The 16656-nt window shown below is 32.5% G+C and overlaps 2 protein-coding genes and 1 non-coding gene across 3 annotated transcripts; all 3 read right to left on the reverse strand.

Moving 5' to 3' along the window:
• Positions 1-5: 5 nt before the first annotated feature.
• On the reverse strand, positions 6-77 carry TRNAQ-CUG. Its single transcript has one exon. It is a non-coding gene; the product is annotated as a tRNA-Gln (tRNA).
• A 3197-nt stretch (positions 78-3274) lies between these two features.
• On the reverse strand, positions 3275-7399 carry LOC117927557 (F-box protein SKIP8). The gene is made up of 3 exons (XM_034847116.1): positions 6619-7399; positions 4440-4636; positions 3275-3776 (listed from the first exon to the last, which is right to left on the reverse strand). The coding sequence occupies exons 1-3, from the start codon at positions 7081-7083 to the stop codon at positions 3521-3523; spliced, it is 918 nt and encodes a 305-aa protein (XP_034703007.1). The 5' UTR covers positions 7084-7399; the 3' UTR covers positions 3275-3520.
• A 1543-nt stretch (positions 7400-8942) lies between these two features.
• On the reverse strand, positions 8943-13780 carry LOC117927146 (SUN domain-containing protein 5). Its single transcript, XM_034846565.1, has 4 exons — positions 13186-13780; positions 10974-12307; positions 10805-10890; positions 8943-9301 (listed from the first exon to the last, which is right to left on the reverse strand). The coding sequence occupies exons 1-4, from the start codon at positions 13340-13342 to the stop codon at positions 9067-9069; spliced, it is 1812 nt and encodes a 603-aa protein (XP_034702456.1). The 5' UTR covers positions 13343-13780; the 3' UTR covers positions 8943-9066.
• Between the last annotated feature and the right edge of the window lie 2876 nt (positions 13781-16656).

A 16656-nucleotide genomic window follows, 5' to 3' on the forward strand; every position in this document is an offset into this window, starting at 1 on the left:
AGCTGAGGTTCCACCGAGATTTGAACTCGGGTTACTGGATTCAGAGTCCAATGTCCTGACCACTAGACCATGGAACCCTCTACGTTTAGGGCTCGTCCCTTACGCATTTAATAAGTAAGGGTAATTTTTTGAATTCAGCTTAAATTTTAATCACTGAGTTAACTCAAATAAAATCAAATTGAAAATTGAGTTGAGACCATCTCAAAAAAATTTTTCACATAGGAAATTATATAATAATAATTCATTGAAAAATATTATCTATTACATATAAAAAAATTTCTCACTTTTTTCTTTTATTTATTACATTATTTATAAAATTATATATAATTGACTTTCTAGATCATAGATCCATATATTAAGTAATTATCATATTAGTGACCTAACAAGTTACGTGACACCACTAAAAGTATATCACTAACTTGTTTTTAGAACATGAGTTAATTAAGTCAATTTCATGAGTTTATAATCTTCTTAGATATCATCTAGTGGAGTGAGATTAGTCAAATCTTCTAATCAAAAGACATTTTATTTGAAAAATGATTAGTTTTCTCGGAAAGCATAATGATTTTTTATTTTTTTTTTATGATAAGAAAAACTTATTGATCGACAAAGACCTTTACTCCTACCCATTCCTTTTCTCGACATTTGCACCAAGGATAACTTTTAGTCTTAACAAACAATAAGATTATTTTCTATCCATAACAAAAAGTACTTTTTGTCTTACATCAATAAGACTATATTTTGCCTTAACAATGAAGGCATTTTTTTAAGCATAACTATGAGCAAGACAATTGCTAACATCTACCATCAATAAGGCAATTCCTATTATTTCAGGCGATTTTTTACCTTAGTTATCAATAAGTATCAATAAGGCAAATTTTCACCTTCATCGACAAAGATGGAAATTTTTTGACATAACTATCCACAAGACAAATTTTCACCTTTCACTTTAATCATTTATTAGGCAATTTTTATTTTTTTATTTTAACTATTTACCATGCAAATTTTTTTCTTTAACCATCTACTCAGAAATTTTTTTGGTAGCATATATCTTGGAATCATCCAAGTATGCAGTAAATAATGTGATTTTGATATTTTTCTTATGAAATTAGTTTTCTTATAGAACAAAGATGGTTATTAAAATGCTTTATAGATACTATGGGCTATAAGGGGAAGGTTATGAAATGAAAATGAGCATGTAAGTTTTAACATAGTTTATAAGAATTGAATTGGTTTTTTGTTCACTTATGTGCATAAAGATGTTTTGATAACTATACAAGATTGCATAACACAGATATTAATGAACTGTATATCTAGATTGAATTATAATTAATTAACTGGAATCCTGTGGGGTTAATTAATCAATTAAGATTCTTTTTGTATTACATTAAATGACTTAAGCCCAAGATATGACTAAGACTAAAGTTGTTAGAGCTAAAATATGAGAAGTATATGATTTTTCTACTTAAGCCATCTATTCACGTTGTGGATTATCTGAGAAGGTTATTTGTCCAAATTGATGCTAAACATTAAATACATATTTTTTCTTTTTCTTAACAAACTCATATGTTATCTCAAAAAATATTATGGTCAACTCAAAGAAAATTGAGATTGACTTTGCTAACATGTTGATCATTATAAGCGAGATGGAAATGTTTTCCACAATGTCGCATCAATACATCATTCCTTTATGACAATATCATCATATGTTGAAAGTAGATCATATGATCAATCAAAGCTTCTATTCCACATACATTTGGAATTTAGGGAAGACAAATCCGATCAAAACTTCTAATATGAAGATGTGATGTTCGATTCAAAAGCCAATTGGTTCTCACTTCTTATACAAATTATGACATGCCTCTTGCATGACAAGATATTTTGTACGAGAAAGAAGATTTCTTGAATGACCCAAAAAGCTTCTAAATAATATACTACAAGCATGATGACATATTATCATTGTCCAACTAAGTTAATGCATTCTTTTTTATATAATATTCCATGTTTTTAACATTTAGACCATTTTCAACCTATTTGTGGGCCAAGTGAAGTAATGATTTAATTTCTTAAGACCAAACTATAGGGAGTGGAAAGTGCAGAATGAGCAATTGTTTTTGAGAAAGAGTAAGATGATGTTTATTTTTTGGGCCTTTGCTGAAAACAATTTATTTTTAAAATTTAAGTTGTTTATTTTTCTACTTTTTTATGACTTATTATGAACTTTTTACTAAATTAAAAAAAATCAAAATATGTAGTTTTTTCTAAATAAAAAAATAACATATTAATTTTTTTTTACTTTTTAATACTTAATAGAAATAAAATACTAAAAAAACAAACAACCTAATATTTAACACTATTAAGTATTAACGTTTTATTTAGAATTAAGTAAAAAAACAAACACCAAAGTTAATATTTTTTTTCAAAAAGGCAAAAAAAGGAAGAAATCTTTTTATTAATGTTGCCAAATATATAGGTAATTGCTTAGCTTTTGTAACATCATGACTACGAAAGCTGACACCTAAGCAGTTTTTTTTCTATTATGAGCTAGGAACAGACAGGACAACACCTTTGATTATTTTGATTTTTGGTAATTATTAGAACTGACACAAAAAAATAATAAAAATAATACTTCCCAACATAGATTACAAAAGTGTCAAAATATCACACTGGATTCTGATTGCATGGACAACACCTATCCTCAAAAATCCAAACAACCCCATCAGTTTGGAGTAGTAACTAACGCTATAGTCTTATTTGAGATAGAATTTAACTCCATATATTTGATAATAGAAAAAAATAAAAACAGAAATAATAATTACAATGATGTTCAAAAATTATATTTTAGAAATAGTTTAGTTCAAAATAAAATAATTATAATATTTTTTAATTTTAATTCATTAAAATAAAAATAATTAAATAAAAACAAAATCATTAACACTCACCCATACCATTTGTCCATTAGAAAGATGTGATTCAACAAAAATATCATTTTCCACAAAGATGGAATATCCAATGGATTGAAATTTTCATAGGTGCTGCAATAGAGGCCCATGGGTATTTTTCCTACGGCTGTGGCCCTGCCAAAACTAAGCCCACAGTCAATCAGAGGCCTTCCGCTTTACTTTCATTGTCCCATTCACATGTATGTGTGTACTATGTACCAATGAAATGAAATAAATTATAAAAAAATTGGAAAAAAATTATAAAAAGAAAAAAAAAAAAAAGAAAAAAAAAGGGAGAAAAATACAAAAGACGAAAACAAAATTTACAAAAAAATCGATAAGAAAAAGGCACCCTCTTTTTACCACAAAGCAGCCAAAACTGGAGGTTGGAGGGACTACAAGGGATTCTTCCAAAGAAATGATAAGAGATATTTCTGGGTGACTCACTCCTAACAACAAATAGTACTATGCTTTTTGTAACTATTATTGTTCTTTTTAATCATCATATTGTTATTGGCTCTTTTCCTCTTCCCCCCCAACTTTTTTTCTTTTCTTTTTTTTTTCACTTTTTCTTTCTTCTACCCATTCACAATCTGTTGATCCACCTCTCCATCAATGAGCACAGAGCTATGATGGTGCACCATAAACCACCGGCCATTATGGAACTCAAAAACATTTGTTACGTTAAATGGCCCAGTTTCCATGTCAACGAAGGTTTTCATTGTGACCCAAGCCATGTCTGTAAGCACCCGAGCCCTTACATCCCGTACCTGGAAGTCGACACCTTGGTCCCAGTTGAAGGCAAGCTGCCAGCTCTCTATTACTGCATTGTACCTGAAGAAAGAGAGAGATTACTCTGAGACAACTTCAACATGGACTTAAATAGAGAATGGAGGCTTACTTTACGATAAGCATTCTCGCAATACATGTTATGTTGTGACCTTGGGCGACCCCAGAGCACAAGTACAACCTTAAATGTTAATTATATCCGCACTCTATTTTCAAAAGTTAGTCGGGTCACTTAAGAAAAATTGATGCCATCCCATCATATTCCTTATTTGACCATACACGGATGTGTGAGTGTATGTAGGAAAAGCTAACCGCCGTAGGGCGAGGGGCCTTAATCAGTGGTTGTTAAGTAAACTTCTCATCAAGTGTAAGGATAAAAACCCACCTAAGGTCTAGTAAATCAACAATTTCTGATTGATTGCACATCATGTTTAAGAGCACATGAAACACATTTGTCTGATATAGTGGCAAGTACCATGCAGTCTTGATGTATAAACTCAAAGATATAATCAGTACCCAATAATCCACTGTAACTACCCAAACAGGCCTAACCAAGAACAGTAATTGAGAAAGATGGAAAGTACTCTAGGTAAGTTTCTTTTTGATGGACACAATCAAGTCAAGTATTTTTGCATCGCGTAATATACTTTACTACCGAGAAATAGATATAATCTGCCTCATTAAATTAATAGTATAAAAGTGTTATACCCTGTGAAAAGCTCTCCTGAGGCGTGAACACACTTCACATAATCTGCATTAAACCAAAGACGACTCATCGATGTAATTGATCTTTCTCTGATGATGTTAAAGAATTCCGCATTGATATTCACAATGGCTCTTGTAGCTGCATAGTAAGCCTTCCATCCATTGGTTGGTGTCACACTGTCTTGTTCCAATGTGAAATCCTAAAAACAAAATATAGAAAAGGTTTATACATGCACAGAAGAAAATCTAGAAGATAACTCATAATAGTGGGTCATATAGAGAAAGAACCATGAATGAAGGAAATCTAATTGCTAATCTCTCTATAAGACTAGAAATTAATTTATTTTTTTTCAAATGGATAAAACATTACACCAATTTTCTAGTAGTATGGTGGCTTGGTAAATGAATAAAGAAAATTCTATGTATAACAAAAAAATGACATGACAAGGAGTGTAAGTAGAATGACAAAGTTCTGAAGCACAACAGGATCACTTCAGAACAAGCTCTAAATTTAAACATGTTAAATAGCCTATAAAACTAGAGAACAAGGACAAGTTAAAACCTAAACAATCCAACACCCCACAGACAGAATGAAAATCAAAACCGAAACAACACCCCTCCCTCTTTCCCCCTTCCTTTATCAGAAAGAACACGATGAGGTACAAGACACAAAAAGAAAGATAAGACCTCATATATGAAACAGAAAAGCCCAAATTGTTTTATAGGGAATATAGAAAACAGAGGCTAAATCAGTTGGGCAGTAGCTCCAAAAGTCTTGAATCTTTTCTCCATATGAACCAGCGCAAAGCAAAGGAGAGCTGCTAAAATAATTTTCCTTAGGGACCAAAAGCCTTAAGATTTCATCCTACCAAAAGGCTGTCAAGGGAAAACCAAACAAAATACTGAACTTCATATCAAGCACAGAATGAGGATCATACCACCCAACAACAAGGAGCAACAGATGAGAAAAGAACCGCTGTCTCCAATCTAAGGCTTACCAAGAACAATATATTTTTTTTAAACAAAAAGGTTGAGCAACTTCATTTTTACTAAACTTCTATGAAGAATCTATCTTGAAAAAGCATATATATTAAGGATTTTTTTATTTTTAATGGGAATACAAAAATATTATTAACAATGCCTAACAAAAAGCACACCAAAGTAGGTAAATCGTATACAAAGGGCACCATCCCTAAGTAAAACGAAGGGAGAGAGAGAAAAAACTACCTCCCCTAATTAATACCTTAACACTAAGGAAATTTTAGGACAAAAATGGTTTCAGACTTGTTTGGGAAACACTGATTTACCAATGGTACTGAACTAAAAAAAGGTTTAGCATAGAAACACTCTTACATGTGGATGACTGATGACAGCAACTCACACATGGAATCCATGGAGAACCTAAAGTAAATCAACCCACAATTATTTCCCAATTAATCACACCCCTACTAAAGCAACAGGTTTAAGACTATAAACTAGAAAACGGGTGAAATATTGGAGGAAAAGAGCATTTTATAAGCAGAATTGGGAACTAAATAGAGGAAAATTTTAAAATGCTCCTCCCTACATCACCAATCTATCCGAAACTACACATACTCTCTCTTCCCCCTCTACAAACACTGATCTTAAATCTAAAAGTGCAAACACAGCCCCAATTTGCCTTACAATAATCCAACCCACAAGACCAAAGAAACATATCAATAAGTCCTATATTACACTGACATACATGACAATTGACAAAATGAACCTTTCCCAAAGAATCCTGGAATGAAACTAAATCTCCAAAATTATTTTGCTAAAAAAAATTCCTTCTTATAATAAATTAAGTAAACAGATATAAGAAGTGGCTTTGGTATAATGGTTCGACCAAACCAAATTGTTGAATTAGCCTAGTTTTACAGAGGAATTTGTCTCTTCAGGCTCCAAATATTAAAAATCCGAGATTCAAAATTTCCTTTTCCACAGCCTATCAAAGCAAAAAAAGAAGGAATATGCATTCTTTTTCCTCAGTTTCTCAACAACCAAAGAAAAAAGAATCAAGATTACAAGCGCTTCAAATCTTGGAGTGAGATGATTGCAGATAAATTAGTTGAATAAAACCACAAGAAACTCGAAATTCAACAGAAACAAACATAAATAAGTTCAAAATACAAACATGCATGGCAAAGAACAAAGAAATCACCTTGTGATAGAGCGCTTTCCATGCATTATCATCATTCGCAGCCTTCCGCATTAACGAATTGGTCATCGAAAGCCGGCACAGACTCGGATAATCCAAGTAACTCAGCGCATGAGTCGTAATCTCCGGCACCAACTGCTCCATCATCGAGGCCCCCGTCTGCCGCTCCGATACCACCAGAGCCCTATCTAGCATCTCCTCTGCACCACCGTTCAAGTACGCCGCCGCAGCCGCCGTCGCCGGTCCTGACTCCGCACTCCTACACAAACAAGCACAAGAACACGCCTTTCTCAATGAACCCCCACTCCCGCCCCCGTCCGATTCCACTGATCTCGATTTCCGGCCAAACGACGCCGGAGAAAATCGGACGGCGAACAGAGCGCACACCAAACAGAGTCCGGACACCACTAGCGCTACTAAAAACTGCAAAAATGAGAAATCGCCTGCAAAGCTAGAGGCAATCTCCATTCATAAGACATCAAAACGTCGCAGAACATGAAACCCTAGGAATCTAGTGCCACGCGAGTACACGATATCAGCACTGCTCCGTCGCCGTAGAAGTAGGGCCTTGCAGTCGCTTCTCCGTTTCGAAACCCTAGAAAGACTCTCTTCTCATTCGAATTCGCATTCCACAGAGAAAGAGAGAGAGAGAGAGAGGGAGAGAGAGAAGGGGGGACTAGTTGTAAATCATAGTTGTAACTGAATGTGCTTGTGTCGAATCTGGAAGGTGTACTGGGTCAAATTCGAAATAAACCAAAAGTTTCCGGGTAATTTCGTGATATCGTTTTCCTCAAACGACGTCGTACGGAGGGCGGCTGAGTCGACGAACATATTCAGACGACGTCGTCTTTCAACCAAATCTTCGGGGTAATTTCGTGATATCGTGTTTAGGAAACGACGTCGTACAGGAGGCAAATTGTGCCGAGCTGATGAAGCATTCCAACGACGTCGTATAATGGCGCCATAGAAGGGCCTCTCCCTTTCCCTCTATTGTCATGTGTTTGAAGATGTACTTTTTATTTATTAATTATTGATTATTGATTATTGAATTTAATTTCTTCCTTCCTTTATATTTTAATTTATTTCTTATAATAAAAATAAAATAAGATTATAACTATAAAACATGAGTTATTTTTTAAAAAATTTTATTTCATAATAGATAATAATAATTTTATCATAATTATAACTATCTACATCCAATCATGTAAATATTATCCACTCTATGCTTAAAATAAATTTCACACATTTAAAACACGTCTATATAAGTAAGAAAAACTTATTATAAAATCGTAAGAGTCCCTGTATACTCAAAACATGTAATATTTACACGAATACAAATCATTATAATAATTATCAATTTATTTAGGTTAGAAATATTTTCCTATATCTATATTATTTAAATTAATACCTTATATTATAATTTTCAAAATTTTACATCCAAACCTATTAAGAAAATTAGAAAAAAAATATATTAAATTTACCATTTTTGAGTCAGACCCTTTACTCATGCACATTTTTCATGTGCCATCACCTCTAAATCTCTCTCTCTCTCTCTCTCTCTCTTTTCTTTTTCTTTTTTTCAACTTTAATTTTATTATAGAGTAATTATTTCTTAGCTTTACAAAATGGTCACTCAAATATGAAATATCAATACTTAATTTAAATATTGTTCAGCATATGTATTTCTTTTAAAGATATTCATTTTTCATGTATAGAATAAGATTGTATTTCTTCTAAAGATATTCAATATTCCTTTTATATATATATAAAATAAGATTATGAAAAGGGAAGAATAAACTATATTTGGTAATTTTTTTTTACAATAGTTTTTTCGTTACACAAAACAAAAAAATAAAAACATACATATTTAATAATGAGAAAACAAAAAAAAATTGGTTTTTACTTTTAAAAACAAAAAATAGTGTTTTAAGATAATATCTTTAAATTTTTTTATTTGATTTGTTTTCTTTTATTTTTTACAACAGTTTATAGAGAATGATTAAAAATAAGCCACAAGGAGTTAAAAATATTTCATAATAACAATCTTTAAAAACTATTTTTCAAAACAATTATCAAATTTTCAACCATTGGTATAACTGAAATAGGTTTTGTGTTTTATATTTTTAAAAACTCTTTTTGTTTTCCATTTGTCAAATGTGTTTTCATATTTTTTATATTTGAAAATGAAAAAATGCTTTTTCAAAAAGCAACTTCCAAAATACCCTTATTTTTTTCCTTTAGATACCTATAAGCCAATAAAACTCCTTTCACATTTGAGTTTTCAAACAAAATTTAACTAAAAGTAAAAACAATTAAAAATTATTTTCAAACAACAAATATGAATTTCTGCAAAATTTTTAATTTTCTACAAAAGCTACAATTACATATATAGGCTAGATGACAACAATGGCTCTGGTTTTCTATGGCTACAAAATGGTAAAAAGGGAGAAGCTAACTACAAAGAAAGGTGATGAATATCATCATGCTGCTGCTAACAAGTATCAAAACCCAACCTCTACTTTTCCGGCCAACCTCGCCGGACTGAGCCGCCCCAAAAAGTGTCAAAACCCGGTCTGAAACCAGCTTCAGAACTGCTACACATGCAATGGAGAAGCTTACTGCAACAACGGCCAGTTCTTTGTTCTCCAGACTACTCTGCTCGGTTACTACCTTCTTAACATCCAGCCTGTGGCAACAAAAAGGAAAAGGTAAGTGAAATGAATGAAGCCCATAAGAAACAACTATATGGATATGGCAGAGGATTCTGTATGGTGGCATGAGAAACAACATTGCCAGAGAATGGCTCCGGGAAAAGCTGATATCAAACCCTAGTCTAGAATTTGTCGAGAAAATCATTATGAAAAAGCAGCTTTTGAGAACCGTTCTTAACTGTTTTAAAGAATAAAATTATATTTAGAAACTCAAAAATAAGAATAGTTTTCTCAACCTATCGTCCATGAAGGTACTGTGCTGTCACCTACAATGGAAAGTCCTGGAAAAGCACTTATAGTTGTCCAAAAAATACTTCAAAGAGAAAGCACTTCAAATAAAAAAACACTCCTGAACGCAGTCTTAACCCTTGCTCTTAACTTCTGCAGAAGCTCTAGTCCCTAAATGCAGAAAATGTATGGAAGTGATTTGGACCCTCAAAACTTGACAGCTAGGAAGCCCTAAATGTAAGAAGCAGCGGCACAAGTTGAATAACAAATAGGTAGAATGTACAATCATAAAGGAAAGAAACAGTAATGGAAAAGAACTTCCTCCAGGAAACTCAACAGTTAGATTTTCAAAATTGATAGATTACCTAAGTGAAAGAAAATCTAATGAGTATATATGTGTGAAGATCTTGAAATACCATCAAGATATACAAAAATCGAACACTCATTTCAACTCAAAAAAGCTTTAATGGAATCTCTTTAGATAACCATAACTTGAAGGAAAAGAAAAGTTAACAACAAGAAATAAATCAATTTCCTACCAAGACTTGGACTGTGTTTGTTTCAATGGAAAACAGAACCAGGATGTTGCTAGTGTGTCCATGCTGTTGAATTTTGGGACAAAGCTTCGTATCTTTGAAGGATTGTAAAACATTGGATGAATAATAAAAAGGAGACCACCGCCAAATACCATTTCTACATTTACTTTTCCCAAACACCAAATGAAGTATTGGACTCCTGGAATTTCCCGAATTTGAAGTTCAATTCCTTGTGTAGCAGAAGTTAGAAACATAAAATATAACAATATGATACATTCTTTTATAGCTACAAATATATTAAAACATCCACACAATATGAATGTTCCTTGATATTTTTCGAAGTGTAGGATAATTCCATTCTAACTACATGAAGTTTCCATAACAAAATGTGTTGATCCCATGACAAATGGGATTTTGATCGCCGGTTGCCTCTCGGACAAACAAAAGTCATTGGAGTATACCACCACCAATCAGAATAATTCTTTCCCTACTTTCTACTTCTATTCTATATGTTCAACAAGCTCAACTCTCAAGGGGCTTTATTTGTGCAGTTTTGGGGCTAAACTCATCTAAAACTGGCTATTTGAACAGTCCACTCAAGTAATAGGCAGAGTAAAAAGTGCCTGGCAACTTAAACCAATCCAAAAGAGCATCCATTTGAAAAAGGAATAAGGGATAGAGGAAATTTGGTGATAAGATAGGCATAGCCCTTACCTTAACATGTCATTTTCTCTGGCCAATTCCTGCACTTGAGATGAGACAGCAGTTTTCCATGATTCAAGATCCGTAATTCCTTTCTCCTGTAAGAGAAAAAAACGCCAAAGGGTTATGTATGCATAGAAAGATCCTTTCCTTTGATAAAATTCAGCAGTCACACAAGTACCGTAATCTCCTTCCATTCCAAGAGATCCTTTATTTCTGCTCTGCTCTTCTCCAAAAGCAACGAGATTCTAGATAGCTCTTTATCAAGCTCTGGCAAAACGTTCCCCTCTCTTCGGTTCAGTTCTTTGATATACTCCTCCAACACAGACAAGTTCAGCTCAAGTGACCTCACTTTCTGCATCAAGATCTTGAGAACAGTGTCACCAGGTATTCTACCAGTTGGCATCTGTCTAACTTCCACTACAGGGTCAGGAATCTTATGCATGGCCGCTGGATCCTTCATCATGCCTACTCTAGCAATTGGTGCATCACCAGTGTTCTCTGTACCTTTACCAACCCCAATTTGCAATTCACCTTTAATTTTCCTGTCAATTGGTTCTGAAGAAGGCATTGAACTTGAATTAGGATTCACAAATTTCCCTGGAGTGGGGTCTTCATTAGCCACAATGAGATCTTCTAGCATCCGCTCGATTGCATCAACTCCATACACCTCGAAAACACTCAGTATACAGTAAAATTCAGATCCATAATGAGTGATTAAATTCAGTTTCAAGTACCTAACCCATTTCGGTTCAGGCAACTTAAAGCTTTGAGCATGCTTGACATTTGCTGCAACAAAATTACCCAGTAGGAACCATTTTTCAGTTGGATAACTTAAACTACCAGACAACGTAAATTCCTTTACATTTGATGAATAATGTTCAAAATTCGCAATTTTGATTGCATCAACCAACGTTTCCTCAGCAAGTTCAACCACAACAAACTTCTCGCCAACAGAACAAGCATTTCTCAGGTATTTATCATGATCCTTCCCCAATATGTTACTTGCTCCTTTTGCTTCCTTGTTATGAGCCACCACCTTTGCACCTTTCGATACAGAGGCATAGTTATACTCTGTTCCATCAGGCTCAAGGTGGTGGGTAATATTCACAAGCTGACTAGGCATGCTCCAGCTTCTTTCCTGCCTTGTTGTGTTTCGAAACTCATCAAGATTTATATAAGTGGAGTGAGTTCTTTCACTGGGTATTTGTTCTGCTATATGTTTCTTCTGTTCTTCTAGTGGCTGTAGCTGTACTTCACAGACTAAAGCAGTGTAACCTAGAATACTCCAGACTAATTCCTCTAAGCTACTTGCCTCCTTAAGTGAGAACTCCGGATTTTCAGAGTCACGAGGAATGGCGGATTCATTTCTGTGCATAGAAATATTAAACTCTAGCAGTGTCCCATTCATATGATTACTGCTTCCATTTGCAACATATGAGTATGCACTGTTGCAAAGTTCACCATTGCAAACAGTAGAATAAGGCATGCTTCTGTTGTCAGGATGTGAATTTGCTGAAAGAAAATACACAGATCAGTCCAATATAAGGAATAAATAACTAAATAAACAGCAACATTGCGTGACTAAAGCATCTTTTCTATTTAGTCATCTGAATTTCTCCAACTATTGGGCTTAGTTTTATTATCCTTTTGAACAAAATGGCCTGGCATAAGTCCAAATTGAATTTCCCTTACTTCTCACTGCATTTTCTCAGTAACCAAACACAGCAAATAAAAAAGCTGGTACACTTTTATACATGATAGTAAATGAAATATTGCAACAAGAACAAAGGCATGGTCCCATATCATAAAAGCCTCAAACACAAGCAACTTATATTTACTGAAAAAAGAAATTTATCTTTTGGAAAATGATTAATGGCAGATTGAAGTTGAAATTCATGAATAAGATACAAAATATTGCAGTTAAAAATTAAAACCCCTTAAAGTCAACCCAAAAGTAACTAAAATGGGACTTTCTTTATGCTCTGTTTGATTGCCTAGAAAGTCCAAATCTTACCGAATGTTCATTTCTCAAGAAAATTGAACCCTTTAAAGCGAGAAATGGTTTTGCCAGAGAAAAAAAATTAGGAATATAAGCAAGAAAAAGACAACTCACAAAAGGGGGAAATGGGTTTTCAAAAAATCCAAACTGAGAAATGGGCAAGAAAAAGAACTAGAAAAAACCCACAGAAACGAGAAGGTCAGCTCAAAATGCAGAAAAACAAAGTAGGTATATGCAAGGGGAAAACGAACACCCCAACGAAACTCAAAAGATCAGCTCCAAATCCAGAAAAAATAAAATAAAATAGAACAAACACAGATACGAAAACCGAAAAACAAAATGGCTGAGAAAAAAATAAAAACCCAGAAAAAATGCATAGGATTCCACTTACCTCCATTTCCATGGCTGAGGCCACGCTTAGAGTAGAACAAGAACACAAGGCACCACAGTGAGAAGATCAGAGACAAAGAGAGTTCGAAGAAGCTCTTCCTATTCTCACTGTTGCCACAAAATTTTGTATTTATGGAGCCATTTCGAGGTTTCTTCATCTCTCTTACGTAGAGTGAATAAGAGGACGAAGAGAGAGAGAAAGAGAGGGATTGAGAATCTGAAGGGTCAGGTCAGACAAAAGCCTCACTGGTTCATCTCAGGACTTCCCTCAGAAATCGGTCTGTTTGGGTCGTTGTGTGGCCAATTACTCCCAATCACGCGGAAACCGCTTCCCACCATTTGTGAATCGCGTGGACTTCGGATTTGGATGACCAAAAATTTCCACTTCAATTCTGCCTTCTATGTGGAGAGTGTTCAACGGCTAATGCAAAAGCTATTCTCGAGAAACAAACAGCGGCTGCTTGGCTCCAAGTCTCCGTGATTAATTCCCTTTTCGGGAGTAAAATTAAAATCAGTGGCTTAAAGTCTCAGCCATTCGCAATTATGGAAAATTTTAAGCCATGGAATTGGAAACCATCCTTCCAAGACATTACTGTCAGCCATGTGAATCACTTGCTGGTTTCCTACCATTTATGGAGGAAAGTACCCACCATCTTCCGCAAGGGTCCAAAAAGCCGTGCTTCATTTATGATCGAAGGAAAAAAAAATTAATGTTTTGATAATGAAAAATTCATCAAAATAAAACTTATTTGATTTGATTCAATTTAGACTATGGATTATATGGGAATTGATTTAGTTTTATTGCAATGAAGTTTTAAACGGTCTAAAGTTAAAATACATTTAAAATTTTTATATATGTATTTAAAAAAAATTTATATCAATTAATTACTTTTATAAAATTTATAAAATATCTATATGATGATAAATATAAAAAAATTATCCAATAATCAATAATTATAAATTACAAGAGATATAAATCATAAAATATTTGTCTTTGTTTTTTGTGTTTGTTTTTATCATGTTCCTTTAAACTATACAAACAACTATCAACCTAAATATATATTATAAACACAAGAGAAAGTGGTTCCCTTTAACTACATAGATATTAGCTCTTAGCGCTAAAAATATGTTATATATACAAGAGAAGGTAGGTCGTTATAATATTATAGTATCAAAATTATTGATCATTTTTATGGTATTAATTCACGTTATTTACATTTTATTTGATGATATTTATAAATGTCCAAGTGAACTGGGAGGTAAGGTTGGGGAAGAGCATAAGTTTTTTGTTTAATAAATTTGCTAGCCTAAGATTTGCCTTAGTGATATTTTGATAATTACGAAACAAGGTTAAAGTAGTTGATAATATCTATTATTTAAGAAAATTAAACAAGTCGATACCAAATTGAGGATCAAGAAAATATCACAAGGATATCGACACAATAAATACTCCTTAAGACCTTTTCATGTAAGGTGGAATTGATATAATAGGATTCCACAACATTTCATTTATGTGAAAGCACCTTATATATTCATCTATAATGATCTTAAATTGTTTTTTTTTTCTTTTAAAAGTTAGACGAAAATTAATTTAAGGGATAAAAACATTGAACTTGATCAAAGTTATTTTTGAAAAGGTTTTTCAAAGTGTTTTATGAGTTGAATAGTTAGATAATTTTATTGTTTTTGAACTTAAACTTGTCAAAATTTTAAATCTTTTGAAGAAAAAAAGATATGGTTTAATTGATTGACCATATTTTGACACTAACCACTGACCTAGCTCAATCGATCAAGCTATCGGTTGATTGCCTATGTCAATTGATTAAGCTTTGCAAACATTGGATTACATACTACACCTTTTTATCATCAATGGTTAGTGTGATGAACGATCGCCTAAGACAATCAAACAAAGGAAATTATGTCCAAACAACTGTTTCCTTATACATCTCTTACCTAAATACTTCATTTATTGCTAGGAAAACATCTTGAATTTACTTTATATAAGATTTTATTTAAAATATAACATTATAATTTCCTTCTATAAAAGAGGAAGAGATTAAAATCTTGGTATTATACCTTTTATTATTGCTTAAGTAAAAGGCAAGTGACTTTTACTTTTGCAACATTCCGTGAGATTTTATGAGTTTATTGATATTCATGAGATTTTATTGAGTTTACCATTTTAAGATAACTAAGACGTAATCTTTTTATTTTTAAAAGGCCTTTCATTTTTATGAAAAAAAACACACAATGCAGAAATATTACACAACGATCTTCTTTTCTTTTGGGTTTTTCACTTATTGGGCAACAATATTCTGGATAGGTTCTCCACATGGTCATAAAAGGAGACATTGTTACGAGCCAGCGATTGGAATTGTATCTTGAAGCGACTATTATTCATTAACATTGCATATAGGGAGCATTTTGAGGACAATGTTCTACATCATCAAATTAGGTCAGCTCTTCTTTAACTTTGATTCAATTGTAATTTTTTTTAATATATATTTTCTTATTTCCAAGAAAGAACTTTAGAAGAAGAAAAAAAAAATGGAGAACATAGAAGAATACTCGATTTTTTATAACACTTTCATTATCCTAATCGCTATTACATTACCTTTCAAATACTGATTCAACAAAAACTTACATATTTTAGTATGAATTTGGGATCAAAATGACATTTTCAACCAAATAAAATATATGATTTAGGTATATTTTGAAACTTTTGTTTAAATTAATTTCTTTCCCTTTCGTATTTTATTTTTTCTTTATAGTATATAAAGAAAATGACTAGTTTGAAAAGAACATTTAAATGTATATTTTGTTTGGGAAAAATACCAATTTGACCTAAAGTTCTCGTGGTGCATCCTTTTCAATCCTAACTTATTATTGTATTTCTTTATCTTCTCAATCTTAACTTATTATTGTACTTTTTTTTAAATTTTAAATATAATTATTTTTAATTCATAATATATAAATTTATATTAAATGATTCAAAGGTGACATGACTTTCAAAAATTGGATAGGCTCAATGCCATATCATGACTTGACCATTTTCGCGCCCATCACCACGACCAACTCCATATCCAACTAAGGAAATTTGTCTCATTCCCATTTTGACCCATTTGCAAACCAATTCAAGCACCAAAAATGAATGAATAAATAAATAAAATAAAATAAAAATGATAATGAAAGTCTTCATCTTGCCTTATAAACATAGTGCCATGTCATCAAATTTTGCATACATTTTTTTATTAAAAAAATAAATAAAATTGATTGAAGTAGGATGGAGCATAACCCATTGGCCTTCATAATTGGAAGCTTATTAGCTAAGAAAACCTAGGGTCATAATGAAATTATTAAATATTTTTCATTGATTTATGTAAAAATATTCAAATAAAAAGCACATTTTTATTGATTGTAATAAAAATCATTGTAGACTCAATTTCAATTAATTTTTAACAAATAAAAAATA

This window comes from Vitis riparia, chromosome 2, assembly GCF_004353265.1.
Source record: "Vitis riparia cultivar Riparia Gloire de Montpellier isolate 1030 chromosome 2, EGFV_Vit.rip_1.0, whole genome shotgun sequence".
Classification (NCBI taxonomy): Eukaryota; Viridiplantae; Streptophyta; class Magnoliopsida; order Vitales; family Vitaceae; genus Vitis; species Vitis riparia.